We start from the raw sequence: 16,061 nt of genomic DNA on the forward strand, positions 1-16,061 counted from the left end.
ACTGTGAGGATATTTACTTTTATTTATTATTTACGCATTTGGATCCTTTTAATCCTCAGCCCTTCAATTTAGAAGCATATTTTATCCGTCTATACTAATTATTATAAACAAATTTATTTTACTAAAAAAAGTCGGTATTATTTTGAATACTTGATTAAAAAGGCGTTAATAAGTGGTGCAATTAAATGCGGATTACTCAGATGGGAATGATGTTGACCGGGAACGGTATAATGTTCAAATTTTTTATTGATCTTCTTTATGTATTCGACCATTTCAAAGAAGTTTTCCTTCGACTCGAAATAGAGGCCATCCTCAAATTTGATATTCAAGTGCGGGCAGGTGATCCGATCGGCCATACCGTATATATCCTCGACAGCAATGGAGAAACCGGTGCCGTGCTTGAGTTTAGAATCGCGCGTGAAATAATATTTGTCAGGGTCACTATCCGACTTTGCGGTTCCTCTCTCCATTAAAATGTGGCATTTATCCTTGGGTATGGAGGTACCCGAGCCAACATGCAACTTCTCAATCATATCTTCGTAGCGGTACAACGGGGGCTCAGATCCAGAAGCGCGTCGCTGATCGATGGCGATTAATTTATCGACCGCGTTGGCGATGCGGTCGAACTGTTTGCTCGACCTGACTGTGATCGGTTTGAGGTTGTCCAGTTGGATGATGTAGTCCACTTCTTTAGGGTACCATGACGCGTAAACAAATGAAGCGATGGCGCCCAACGAGTGTCCCATTAGAGAAACGGATTTCCAGTCGAAATATTTTATAACTCTTCTAAGGGAGATGATGTTGTCAGGGTAGTGGTAGATCATTCCTGGAATAAATACATTGTAGATTTATAAATGATGAAGTATGCGGTGGAGCGGCTCTCCACTTCGTTCAGCTGTTACATCCCAAGTCAATTCAACGAATCGTCGTGCATAAATTACCACCAAAGCCCAATATTGTCTTCAAGAATGGGATTAAATGGATCACTAACCAAACTTAACATGACCACATAACACCTAATCACGTGAATTAAATGATTTTGATTATGAGCTTATTGAAAGTTTCATTATAAATAAAAACATTCGGTACGGACATAGATATGAATGGTGCATAGATGATGCAGATCAAGTGAATTTGAATGCGGCTGCTGTTCGTTTTCTTTTCTGGGATGAGTGATGCATGATGAGAAATCCGAACATACCCTGCATTAACTTGCAAATTGAGTTGACCCAACGAGTGGATAATAAATTATGGATTTTTACATATTAGCACAGTGTTTCCTTTGTTTCTTATAAGTTTGACTGACAAAGTTTAGTGTGCACTATCTGTCAGATCTTAACAGCCTACCTTCACCATTCGCCACTGATATTCGCACATCTAATATTCAATCTGCTTGACGAATAAAATAGGAAAAATAGGATAATTCAATAATTAGGACGATTTGTATTATAATTTTCATCCAATTATTACATTTTTGCATTTTTATATTACAATATTGTCAGAAATAATATAATTTTGAAAATCAGAAAAGGAATATAAAAAAAAAAATCATATTGCATATCGACCGTAGAAAGGAAAAAAGGGGTAACCCTCATTTTTTGAAAATAGGTTTTATTGGATAATAATGTTGTACTATTGTGTCCAAAGGATGTAAGCTGCAAACGCCAATTTATTATCAAAATTTAGCTGGCAATTTAAAAAAAAGAAGAAAGAAGTAAAGTGGGAAAAACAACTTTACCGTCATATTAGTTGGTTTTTCTTTAATTAACTCGATAATTAATATCAGATTAGGAATAAAAAAAACCAAATTATTAATTATCATGCACTTCATTTTGCCTGTCTATTTTGTATTTTAACTTTGACCGAAAACCATAACAAAAACGTTTTTGTGCCTTCTGTAAAATTTGATTTGTGTCGATTACGCCCCTTTTCCTTTCTACAGTCGATATTATAGATGTAATGATACAAAAAGAACTCTTTTCAGAAAAATTTTGAAAAAACCACATCAAAGAGAAAAACTACTAAAATGTACTAGAATTTCCTATATTTATATTTTATGCAATAATCAATAATTATGAAGAAAAAATATTCGAAATGGGCAATGAATAATGAAATACCTCTGGGAAACCAGGATGACTTCCCATGGCCAGGAAGATCGATAGCCAAAATGGATATATTGGGGATCAAATAGGGTATCAACGGTACCCATGTGTTTGCGTTATCCTGCCAACCGTGAATCGCGAGAACGGGTTTCCTGTCCTTCGGCCCCCACCATACTCCGGCGATGTGCCCATAAGCAGTCGGTATCTTAATCTCTTCACCCTGCAAATAAATAAGTATATTACTTTTTATTCGAGATTTAACAATGTAACATCCTCGTAACGAAGACCGTCCACGTGAATAATTCTTCAAATTCCATCAAGAAATGGATACAATCAAAATAATTTTAATTGAGGTAATTAAAGGTTCGAATACATTATCATCACGTTATGTGCTGTCACAGTAAGCTGCCGCTATGGGAAAAAAATGTGCAATGTCGTTTTTCTTGGTATTTAAAATGTTATCAGGCTAATGCTCCCATTCCATAGGACATTTTGAACCTTTAAATGAACATTGTCAGTTAGCAAAATCTGGCGAAATGGCCAGAATAATAATAAGGTCACCTCACGCGTATCGCGGTACATTGCCAACCGCATGACTCAATGAACGTTTTTTATTATGTTCTACATGCCTACACATTTTCGATCCATGTCAAAACGCACGCACTTTTTTATTAATTTATCATCTATGTCTGGTGTTTATGTCTGTTATGTATGGTTTGCTGGTTGGATTCTGTTCAAATTATTATCTATGGATGCAATAATGTACGCACATGTAGAAACTGTTAAAATTAATTGGAATTACTATGAATAATGAATAATAATTCAAAATACAAATAAATTTGAGTTGGCACCTTCCTTAATTGAATTTGTAGTTATCATTCAAAATATTCTGTGGAATAACGAAACCATAGACTGAATTTGTTGCCATGTCAGCACATGAAGTGATCATAATGTAATCGCAGCATGATATTACTAACATGAATTTATAGCTGGCATCAGGAGTAATCTAAACATTACTAATGACGTCCATGCGCTGGTTATCACTACTATTAACAGAATGTAACACACATTTATAACATTTATTGAAAATACACTTTTTAAACAAAACAACAAAAATATAATATAGATAAAGAAAGCAGGTATTTATTTCTGTACTAGAAATGCAATTTGAGCTCAAAACTTATACAAAACATGTACCGTTTAAAAAAAAAATTCGGTTAGGTACATGTTCAAACACGCGCGTTAACATAATTTTACTCCCTACTTTAATTATAGTTTGTTAATTTATGGCTACGGCCGTATGTTGTAGCTTAACTACTAGGGAATGACAAAAGAAATGGCGTGTTTCAAAAAAACACTACCTTATTCTTAGGTCAATAATTATTATAAAGCAATCATTATTCATAAGATGTTTATCACACTTGAATGGTCAAAAACATAGCTTATAATAAGTATCTTTAGAAACATCTTCAAATGTGTTAATCTTGCCGATTTTTTTAATAATAAAATGCCTAATTCTTGTCAAATTTGGGATCACAGAGATTATCAATATAATTTTTTATCGTGAATATTTTACAAAAATTATCTCGTAATAAATTATACTACTTAATGGTTTTATAAATGCCTTTAAAAATTAATAAATGTAAAAAATCTTAACACCACTGCACAGTTATGTACCGAAATATGACTAAATTCTAAAACATTAGAGCGAGAGATTTAAAATAATACTATTTTCTGTAACAAAAATACTTTATGCAGTCATCAAATGTTTAAAATAACTATAAAGGATAATAAGGCTTCAAAATTATATAAATAGATTATCTACAACGTTTAAGGAGTGTCCAGGATCATGGTTTGAAAATACAATAAAAACTCAATTTTGACCTTATGCCGCCTCTCCGCGAAGGCTTATGTGTGCTGCTTAGGAGCGAAAATAGGTTTCAGCTGTGACCGACTTACTTACTCTAATGTCAGATATTGATGAGCAGGAGTAACAAAAAGTCTTGGAAACCGTATACAATTTTTTTTTGGAATTTATTAAGTGCATAATCTGAGACTAAGAATGATTTGACAGAGACACAGCCGTGTTCTGGACAACAGGCTATTGTTGACCTTTAAAGAAGACCAAAGATATTGATAAAAACCTTCTATAGAGGTACGAGCCTAAACGTATGACATTTAAACAAAAAAAGGACCTCTAGACCACTGATTAAGTCAGCTATAAGTGACTTCCCATTGCAGATTCATTTGCAGAGAACTTCACACTGTTATGCCATTTATTTGCCAATTTGCAGGGTGTATAAAAATACAATCTGTCACAATGAGAAGATTAGCTGTTGGTACACTTTAGCATTATTTAGATGAAATTATTTTCTATATTTGTGTAAAACCATTTATAGCTGCACATGAGTAAGTAATTACAATGAACATAAAAAATGACAGCCATTGCCTGACTAAGAAAATCAAAATGGCAACTGAGTTAATATTTGTGGAGCTTACAACCTTAACCATGCTTCATAGATTTGCTAAATAATTTCAAATATCATAACTGAAATAACATAACATAAGGTTCCTCATATTCGTAGTCCAAATTCTTTGTTGATGACCAATTTCTTTTTATAGCATTATAACAATCAATATAAAAATACACACTGAAATAGATATAAAAAAAATATGACTCAAAAGCAGCTATTTTATAAAAAGGAAAATACACAAAAAAAAAACCATTGACAAATTACCACAAGTATTACAAAAACTTTAAAAATAATTATTTGTATTCAGGATAAACTTTTGATAATCGGTTTAAAGTTTTTCGACATCACTGCAACTTACTTATCTATACAGGATACTATTTCGACGTATGTATTGTTACCAGACAAAAGAAAAAGGAAGGCCCTGGTGCCCGACAGTTTCAAATTCCAAATCAACAATTTAACAACAACATCAATACCAAACACTCCCGAATAATGGTTCACCTCCCCTGATTTACGAAATAATGTTATTGCGAAACGCATTGGCCAGGACGATGCGGGGCAAATCTTTCGCTGGCGACAGGAGCCGAGGAATTCTCAGAAGAAATTCACCGTAATTTGTTTCATCAGTTTGTCAAGCGACTTCCCATTAACCCCGCGAGGGGAAAGGACCCCCTTTGAAAGATAGTTTTGGTGCACAGTCGAAAAACACCCTCGTGAGGTTAGGGACCCGCCCAGCACGCCCAGCGGGCGTAGGCCCTTCAATAGAAAAGAAAAATATAAAAATCTAACTTCCCGCGTTTGCCCACCTACTAAAATATAAGGAGTGAATGTAATTGCCCGTTTAATAATAAACCACCTACGTGGCCGTGTGACGCCTATAACGCGAGATAGTAATAAACAAAGAAATTGCCCCGCGAAACGTGATGCGACGCGGTAAAAACAAGCCCGCGCTTGACACGTCAGTGCAGTGTAAAGTGAAAGTTCCCGGCATATCGTTCAAAAAAAAAAAAATAGTGTTTATCATGATGTCATATTACCAAACCTCCCTTAAGTGTAAATAATGATGTAATTCGCCGATGTCTGTATAATTAAGTGAAATTAAATGTCTTCGTAAGGAGAATCTGTCAAATCAAAAGTTTCTGTGTTATAATTTACCCTGTCAGTAATGACGTCACACACACCCTCTAACTGAAATAATACTGAAGAAGGTTCTACCACCGACATACATGAGTTCCTACAATTCTTCCCGGTATTAGTATATATGGGGATCAACAACTCAAGCCGTGTCAGCATATAGATCGGTGAGATTGAATAACTGACATAACTGACCGCAATTATGATTTCCTCAATATCCATTTCCCACGTAGTCAGCCAATATAAAATCGTCGCTAACTCAATATAAAACAGCTGACTCAATTAATTATAATAGTTATTTCCTAAATATTCTGTTCTAGATATTTTTTATATTGTGAATACTTCGATAAATAGCGGATCACAATTGATTAAAAATGCCACTCTAACATAACTCTCCGGCCTGTCAGTATCTCAGTCTCTATATTGCTTCGCACAGCATTTCATCTACCGAGCCTCGGACCTCGGAACAGTATCGTAAGTATTGTAACATAACCCTTGTAATGTACTCTTGTACCGACTGTTTACGCTGCAAATAAAACTCGCTCCTCCATCCATCGGAGCTACTACAATCATGACTGCTTCATCTACAACCCCTGGGTCACCCTCCTACAGCGGTCTCATCTTTTTACAATGAGACCACCAAAGTGATGACCCGCAACACCCACCAAATATTAAATAAAAAATGCAGACAAAATAAGGAAAAGCGAATTTAACTTGCATGCATGGAATTTCAGAAGAAAACGGATCTTTGGAAAATTGCTACTCAAACCACTTTTTTCAAACAAGGATTTTCCACTCCTCTCTTGAATACAGTATACCGGACTCAGATTATGTTAAGAGCATACATAAGTGAAACGGCAAAGTGTGTGTAAAAAAACATGGTAGTGGTCCGCGGGATTCAAGATTTTAAGTTTAGTGGTCCGCGAGGTCCAAAAGGTTGGGGACCGCTGGTCTAAATAATACGTAAGCTTGAAAAATTGAATCAATAGATAAAGACCTGACGCATGTCATGTTTGATATTAATTTATTAAATAACAAAAGCACCTGAAAATTATCTATGAAATGACTGAGAGTGCTGCCTGTAAATACAAGTATATATTGATTTTATTAATGAGATAATATCCAGGAAGCATTGGATAAGGAATAAGAATAACTCTTTATTATTATAATATTAATAATCAAATGTTACATTTTTTTATCTACAATCGAAACCGCATTGACAAGATCAATATTAGATTATTCCACATTGCTAGCCATAAGGCTAGATTTGCGATATGAACTAGATAAATACAGAAAGATTTTGAAAAAAGAAAAAATGGGATATTATTTTTATATTCAATATTTAAGAATGAGATTCTTTTTTATGGAAAATACATCAATTTGAAAGATATGAGTTGGATTTCACTCGATCCAATGTTTTTTTCTAGAATTTTTTCTGTAGGTATGTGGCACATTAATTATGTTGCGAAGGGTAGTATAAGTGAAGCTGAAATAATCATTAACTAATGGTAAAGGAATGGTATAATATCCATGGTAGACATTCATTTTACAACAGTTTATACAGTAAAACCTAAGTTATCCGGATTTATGTATGACGACTGCCAGCTGTCTCGTGAAGACAATTGGTGTCCTAACCAGTGATGGACTTTAATATATAAATAAATGGGATGTCCGATTACTTTCTGCAGTAGGTATTTAAGATAGGAGCATGGTTTTTGCTTTGCGATGGATGAAATGTGATGCTTTATTTTAGGTACATTTAGATTTTTATTATTAACTATTTTTTTTATTATTCACAAGATTTAAGAATGTAACATTCTAATTATTTAACATACATAATTTTGAAAACACTTCTGAGAAAATATATTATAACTAATAGAAAAAATCTTTTTGAAAAAAGTAAGACACCCCCGCATGATCGAACCTGCATCTCTCGGTTTCACACCCATGCACATAGACCACTATGCTAAAGGTTGCATCCTTCGTTGCGACAAATTTTAACTAATGGCTCTTAATACTCTCTGACGCGCTTTCCAAATTGAGTTACTATTGGCGATCGGCTGTTGTATTTTAAATCAAATTAGGTATTACTTTAATTATTACTAACCGACGTCACGGATCACGATCAAGATTTTTTGTTGTTACTTACTTTAACTTGCTAATAATTTTTAATTAATTATTTTTTCTAGAGTGTCTTACTTTTTTCAAAAAGTTTTTTTCTATTGGTTATAATCAATGACATTAAATTAAAATGGACGAATCATCTGGAAAAAAAAATGACACTCACTTTATTATCTGGTCTGCCGAATGACATAATCTGTTCTAACACCATTACAATAAAGGTGATATTGCTATAAATTCCTGATGCTTTTTGTTGGATCTGCCGAATGGTTCGGTTCGAACGGGTTCGCTCAAATGAACATTGACATTAGAAACACTGCTCTAACGCCATTACAATAAAGGTCATATTGCTATAAATTCCCGATGCGTGATATCGTATAATGGAAATTGCGTGACATCTACCTATACATGCGAATTTACTTGCTAGCTAATGTATTGAATGCGTCGTCCATTAATAATGTCATTGGTTATAATATATTATTTTCTCAGAAGTGTTTTCAAAATAATGTATGTTCAATATCTGTTTTTGTTTTGTCGTATCGTGTTTTTCAATAGAGCTAGAACACAAAGGATCGGTCAAATTATTAACAACTATTACTCGTAAAATTTATTCTAATATACCTCTGTGTGGGGGTATATGCTTATACAGAAGTGAAAATGGTAATTGCGCATGCAAAAATAGGGATAATAGAATTGCTATTAAAGCTATGAAATTTAATTTACTTTAATAATTAATAACAATTTTACCTCAAAGAATGTTGTCTTAAAGATAGTTGGCAATATTTACAATACAATATTTTCTATTCAATGACTTTATAATGAATGTCAAGAAAAAGTAGCCTAACATGCTACATAAAGCGTCAATGACATTGAGCTACTTTACGAGCTGCTTGTTGGCAAATTTACAATCTGCCTGTAAAGTCGCCCAGTGTCATCATCGAACAAGCAGATTGTAAACAATCTACCGAGAAAAGTTGAAAGCCGGTCAACTTTACACGCTATACGCCGGCGTGTGGGCCTACAGCGTCTGCGCAGTAGAGCGTAGTAGTGACCTCCCGGTAAAAAAACGAACTACGTTCTGTCAAAATAGTTCTTGTTGGCTTCTCAGCGAATGGAAAGTTTTGTGTGTCATCATCACAATCGCAGTAGCTGAATCGCTCACTTTTAAATTCGCCAACAAACAGCTTGTAAAGTAGCTCAATGTCATTGACGCATAAGCAATATTATGTAGGTAGATACTTCCAATTTTTAATACTGTTACCGCCTAAAGCATGGCATCCTCAGAGGATCCAATTTCAAGAGGCCAGAACAATTATCGTGCGGATTCACAGATATGAGCGAGTCAACTATGAAACAGAAATTTCTAGTCCGTAAGAAATTTTATAGTCACCCTTTGAAACTTCGCCAACAAAGTCGAAACTTAATATTATTTCATAATACGTACATATTAAGAATAATTACTTTTCTCAGCCTTAATATTTCATCAGAAGCCTTGCCATTAAATTCGTGCCTAGCATTAAAATCATGACCTAAGTCCTAAAGCTTTATTAAAAAGAAAATCCGTAAAAGCAATTCCTTCGACGGCTTAATACGCAGAAGAGCCAACTCCTTTGGAGATAATTTTACAGTATGAGCTGTATATTATACACATATAAAATAATATCGTAAATGTTTTTATCCAAAAAGATTCACATTGTGATTATTTATGTATTTTTATAAAATATATCTCAATATTTGGATTAGTTCATTTATCAGGATTATTTTCACTCAAATTTTTCTCAAAACTCTTTTTTTACACAAGTGCCCTTTTGCTTTTGGGGCGACAATATCATGATCCTCGTAGGATAGAACATTTTGATTTAATATAATCTAATAAGTATTATAAACCAATGGATCTGGGTGCGTTGTGTTCGCCTCATGTGTGACAGGATGAAATGAGTAGTAAATATGAAGAGCTCACCTTTTCTAAATTCGGAGTATTTTTAAAAGAATCGCTGAATAATCTCGATTGTCGGATTTGAGCAAATTGAAAACCATGACAATTTTTTTCATTCCTTAATAAATGCTTTAAAACATTTTTACACATGGTTCGTGGCGTCATTATCTGTAAAAAAATAAATAATAATTAATATAATATTTCAAACATTGGTGTTTCCAATAACATCATAGATTAAAAATAATGGGTAAATTCGTATAATATAAGTACTATAATATATTATTTATATATCATATCGTTTTCACTTTCATGTTCTTTTCCCCTACACCTACCTTTTTTCTGGGATGTGGTAGGTTTTGGTTTGTTTTATTTAAAAATTGATGGTTTTGGTCTAGTTTTCAACTTATGTTTTTGTGTAAATTAAGCAGGTAGCATTTTTTATAAGAAATCACGATTATATGCTTGTACATTTACGAGCTAATCTTTGCAAATGAACCGTGTCAGCTTATAACAATAACTGTGGGTCTATTCTATACTTATCGAACGCTAAAGTGATAAATAGTATCAAACTTAGGGTAGGTTTGTATCAAAATATTAGCACTTATTGTAACAATTACACGAAGTTGGTTTTTATTGTTGCACCTATCTTACTGCTGTTAAAATAAAGCACTTATTGCAACAATAAAAACCAACTTCGTGTAATTGTTACAATAAGTGCTAATATTTTGATACAAACCTACCCTAAGTTTGATAATATTTATCACTTTAGCGGTCGATAGGTATAGAATAGACCCACTGAAGCTGTTAAAATATGCCTAAAAAATACTACCTATTAGTTTTCAAATAAAATCATTAATATTAGTTACGTAAAACCAATTACAAACAAATCGTAAGCTGTTAGGTAACCTTACATTGTTTTGATATTTTGATTACAGTAATTTGACAGAAATACACAAGATGAATATAGGTACTTACATCATAAAAATATTATGTCTCGCGTTGAAGAAACAACCCATGTACGCGAGCAAAATACAATACAAATGAATTGCCGGAGAAAAATAAAACACATTTACTCCATAGCACGACTGACATGAAAATAACCACAAAACGTCATTCTGTCAACCTGTCATGCCGGAGCATAGACAACATTGGACATTATTATTTAACGTAAGTTATCTATGATATTATTCCATGCGTCCGCGCCGGCTTCGAGTACCTAGGTAGATTCTAGCAATCATCATTTTTCGAATTTGACTTTGAAGTCCTTGAGATAGGGTTTGCTCTTCCTTCTTCGCGTGAGGTTATATTCTACTAATTTATTTTCCTTTTTCTTGTCGTTGGTCATTCCTCCCTTTTTATTTACTGGTCATACCCACGCGTCCCTTTTTTATGTAGGGAGTTTGGGACTCCTTTGTCTTCATTCTGTATTTGGCTTTCCTACTGTTTAGATGTTGCATCTGACATTATTCATTTCTAACTATAAAACAAATATCTTGGACCACCGTTAAGTGATCAGTGATTATGGCGCAACATCTGAATGACCGTGAGGAGGATATTCTAAAAGCAATGGACACCAAATGGCGAAGCAGAACTGCTACAAGAGGAAAAGTTCAACGTACGAGCGTCGATTAAGATGCTGATGTTTGAAGTATCCTCGTTACATACCTTATTTTAGCAGGGGGACCGGCAAGGAGTGGCACAACGCCCAAAAACAATTCTTGGCGGCCCCTACGTCCATAAAGTTAGGTCTAAATGACGAGTTGCGTCGGTACGACCACTCGTCATCAGCTAACCATCTGACGGAGAGGACCATCGCGGCCCACCAGAATGCGATGTTTTCCCAACGGAACAGCTTCTGTAAGGGTATGGAACGGTTAGTGGATTGGGCAACCAATCCTCAAAACACCATTACAGCGATGGGCCTGTACCAAAAAAATCGAAGAGCGTTTTGGGGACAACGCATAATCAAATATGCGAGGACATGACTCATGCTTACCGGGAAGCGCGCCGAGATTATACAAGCTCGGCGCCAGGTGATTTCGTCATCAGTGAAGGATACCTTCACTCGGGAGGCACTATCAAGGTTTCCTCCGAGCTCAGAGTCCCGGAAAGCCCTCGAACTCACATTATAGCTGGGGTACTCCCAAAGGGAGACGTCCTGTGGGAAGGGAGTTCTCCAGGGGAGGTACGGGCTCCACCAGGGGTCCGTACTCCAAGCGGATGTGACCGCATCTGGACGACCAACAACATTGGGGGCCGCCTAAGAGAGTCTGGATGGCGTAGGGTACCACCCCCCCATCATTGGTAAAAAAAAACAGCCGTAGCCCGCATACCTTTTGTGCGGACACCACCATTGGTGAGTTCTTCTTTACTTTTACGGAAAGAATTTCAAACGCAACAATCAGCAGAGGTCACTCTCGAGATCGAGAAGTTAACGAACTCAGGGGTTCTAAAAGAAGCGGGTCCAACCCCCAGTTTTCTTTAAACCCTGTTTCTGATCAAGGAACAAGACGGGACTCTATACCCTGTTTTCAACCGAAAGCGTTTGAATGCGTTCCTACAGCCAAAGCCATTCAAACTAATTCACCATTACGAGGTTCCAGCCGTCTTACAAAAAGAAGACTGGCTAGTAATGATAGATCTAAGCCAGGCGTACCTCCAGGTACACATTGCTTCTCAACATCGTCGATTCGTTCGACTAGCCTATCGAGGGGAGCTCCTACAATTCACGTGTCTCCCGTTCGTGCTGTAAGTCGCTCCGATTGTGTTTGCATCCCTGACCAATTGGGTCGCCAAACGCCTACGAAAGAATGGCTGAGAATATTCACTTACCTAGACGACTTATTAGCAGCCAACTAATCCAAAAAACAGTCTCGGTTCAGGTGGAATACAGGATAACCTTCCTACAGTCTTTGGGGTGGTTAATAAATATAAAAAAGATCCTGTCTCATCCCAAGCCAAAAATGAGGGTTCCTGAACATCACGTGGGACATACACAACAATCAGAGGTTTTTGTCGCCAGCACCATCTGCTAAAGCAGGTACAAAAAGGCAGTTGGTCCCTCAGACAGGCACATATCCAATCCCTTCTGGGGCGACTCAACTTCACAACTTACCTCCACGAGGAAGGTTGCATTGCCGACGGCTACAACGCTCCAGTCATCAATATGGCCGAGGTCCCATCCTCACCAATTGATGACAATCCCACCACAGGCCCAACAGAACATCATGTGGTGGCTCTAGTCGATAGGATGCTCAGAGTTGACACAACGCAGGCACAAAAAGGCAGTTAGTCCCTCAAACAGGCACATGTTCAATCCCTTCTAGGGCGACTTAACTTTGCATCCTACCTCCACGAGGAAGGTTGCATTGCCGACGGCTACAAAGCTCCAGTCATCAATATTGTCGAGGTCCCATTCTCGCCAATATACGATAATCACACGACAGGCCTAACAGGACATCATGTGGTGGCTCCAGGTGATAGGATCCTCAGAGTTGACACACAGAACGACATTCAATCACTTCCTGATAACAGATGCAGCCGATACAGGCTGAGGAGCCAACTGAATGAACCCCACCTATCAAGTACGTGGAAACAAGACCAGTTAGCATGGCATGGCATTCCAACAGGAAGGAAATGTTCGCAATTCAATCTCGGGTACAAGCAATCATAGGATCATATCTGCTTCTGCAGACAGACAACAAAACAGTGGTGGCATACATCAACAACGAGGGCGGCACAAAATCTGTCACCCTCCTAAGCCTATGCCGACAGATACTAGTATTTACCAGTCGAGCCAACATCACGTTAACTGCACAATACCTCCGCAGAAATTACAACTGCCTAACAACTCATTCCCGAATGGCACCTCATCAACACCACAACCACCCCCCTGTTTCAAAGATGGGGAGTTCCCTAGGTGGATTTATTCGCAAGCGAAACCGCACATGTCGTTGCAACGTACGTCTCACGAGACGTTACAGACAGTGGCGCGCTGTTTCACGACGCCTTCAGCCGAGTATAGGACTTCAGACTGGCGTGGATATTTTCCCCACCAAACTTACTCATCAAAAGGGAAGTACTTACTAGTGGCACCGAGCTGGAAACAATGCTTTTGGGAAGTGGACTTACGAAAAAGGGTGATAGTACCTCCTTATACAATACCTCACCTACATACGACACTAGTAGATACGGAGACCACTATGGATAATTTTGGTTGAGGTGAAATAACATAAAATTGAATGGTGGAAGAAAGGGCACTCCTTACTTCCAGATGGCAACCTTTGACTCTAAAAACTTACAAACCAGCTTGGAGCAAATGGAAGACAATGACATGGTGTAACATGAACCTAATGGATCATAATAGCCCTCAACCAATGGAATTGGCCAGATACCTAGGCTACTTGCACAACACGGAGGGTTTGTCGTACAACACCATCCTGGTGCATAAGTCAGCCATAGCCACATTTTGCAAACCGATTAGCATTGTAGATATAAGCGTCAACGTGGTAGTACAACAAAACATGTTAAAGACTTTCGGTACACAAAACCAAACCCGTCAAACCACCGGTTTGGGATCCAGGATGAGTGGTAGATCATCTTAGGAAAACAACACCGGTGGAGTACAACGTATTCGAAACGTCTCGCAGGACAGCTACTCGACTGCTTCTCGCATCGGGACGAAGGGTTCATGACCTCACACTACTCAGTAATAGTAGACAATGGATTAGTGGATAAAGGTGACCACATAATTGTATGGCCAATGTTTGGCGCAAAGACATACACCGCCAAGCATCGTCAATCGGAATGGAAGCTAAGCGCTTCCACGTGTCAAAATATCGACCCAGTATTACGTGTACAGTATTATCTGGTTACGGAAACTCGACTGCGTGTCAAACCCAAGGAGAGAGGAAGGTGGGGATATTTCGGAATTATATATATATATATATATATATATATCTTCAAGAGGACCACCAAAACCAGCCAGACAGTTATAGGGAATTGGATAAGGTCAGTACTGTTGGAAGCAGGGGTACAAGAACCACCAGGCAGTGTCCGCTCAGTGGTGGCTTCCTTAAACTGTAAATATACCCAATAGATGACATCTTAAAGAGAGGTAACTGGCGTAGTGAGTTGACATTTCACGACAAAGAGAACGATGGACACACCACCATCAGAAGGGGAAAATAACCCATTAACTTCTCTATTCAACCCTATACATTGAACGTCACGATGGTCTATACCTCGCCAATGAATCATTGTCACATACAGGAATTTGGCATACCCAACACCAGGTGATAACAAACAGATATCTCAAGGACTTCAAGGTCAAATTCGAACAATGAAAGGAGTTTTACCCACCAATAAAACTCTTATTATTCGAATTTGACTTTGAAGTCCTTGAGATAGGATTTGCTCTTTCTTGTTCGCGTGAGGTTATATTCTACTAATTTATTTTCCTTTTTCTTGTCGTTGGTCATACCCGCGTGTCTATTTTTTATGTAGGGAGTTTGGGGCCCCTTTTTCTTCATTCTGGATTTGGCTTTCTTATTGTTTACATGTTGCGTTTGACAATTCATTCTAACTATCAAAAAAATTATCTTGGATGAACGTTAAGTAATAGTTAAGTGAACGTTAAGTGATCAGTGATTATGGCGCAACATCTGAATGACCGTGAGGAGGATATTCTAAAAGCACATTCCAACAGGAAGGAAATGTTTGCAATTCAATCTCGGGTACAATCAATCATAGGATCAGATCTGCTTCTGCAGACAGACACCAAAACAGTGGTGGCATACATCAACAACGAGGGCGGCACAAAATCTGTCACCCTCCTAAACCTATGCCGACAGATACTAGTATTTACCAGTCGAGCCAACATCACGTTTACTGCACAATACTTCCGCAGAAATTACAACTGCGTGGCAGATCATCTCTCCCGCAGATAACTCATTTCCGAATGGCACCTCATCAACACCGTAACCACCCCCCTGTTTCAAAGATGGGGCGTTCCCGAGGTGGATTTATTCACAAGCAAAACAGCACATGTCGTTACAACGTATGTGTCACGAGACGTTACAGACATTGGCGCGCTGTTTCACGACGCCTTCAGCCGAGTATGGAACTTCAGACTGGCGTGGATATTTTCCCCACCAAACTTACTTTCACGAGTACTAGCGCACCTGAACTCAGCAAAAGGGAAGTACTTACTAGTGGCACTGAGCTGGAAACTATGCTTTTGGGGAGTGGACTTACGAAAAATGGTGATAGTAAGTACCTCTTTATACAATGCCT

The 16,061-nt window shown here is 37.4% G+C and overlaps 1 protein-coding gene across 1 annotated transcript; it reads right to left on the reverse strand.

The window, feature by feature from the left end:
- On the reverse strand, window positions 1-10,897 carry LOC147064425 (putative serine hydrolase). Its single transcript, XM_085957963.1, has 4 exons — window positions 10,743-10,897; window positions 9,792-9,935; window positions 2,118-2,322; window positions 1-826 (listed from the first exon to the last, which is right to left on the reverse strand). The coding sequence occupies exons 2-4, from the start codon at window positions 9,930-9,932 to the stop codon at window positions 138-140; spliced, it is 1,035 nt and encodes a 344-aa protein (XP_085814089.1). The 5' UTR covers window positions 9,933-9,935; window positions 10,743-10,897; the 3' UTR covers window positions 1-137.
- Window positions 10,898-16,061: the final 5,164 nt, after the last annotated feature.

Source organism: Rhyacophila brunnea, unplaced genomic scaffold (assembly GCF_057557595.1).
Source record: "Rhyacophila brunnea isolate RB1 unplaced genomic scaffold, BYU_Rbru_1.0 scaffold_7, whole genome shotgun sequence".
NCBI classification, from domain to species: Eukaryota; Metazoa; Arthropoda; class Insecta; order Trichoptera; family Rhyacophilidae; genus Rhyacophila; species Rhyacophila brunnea.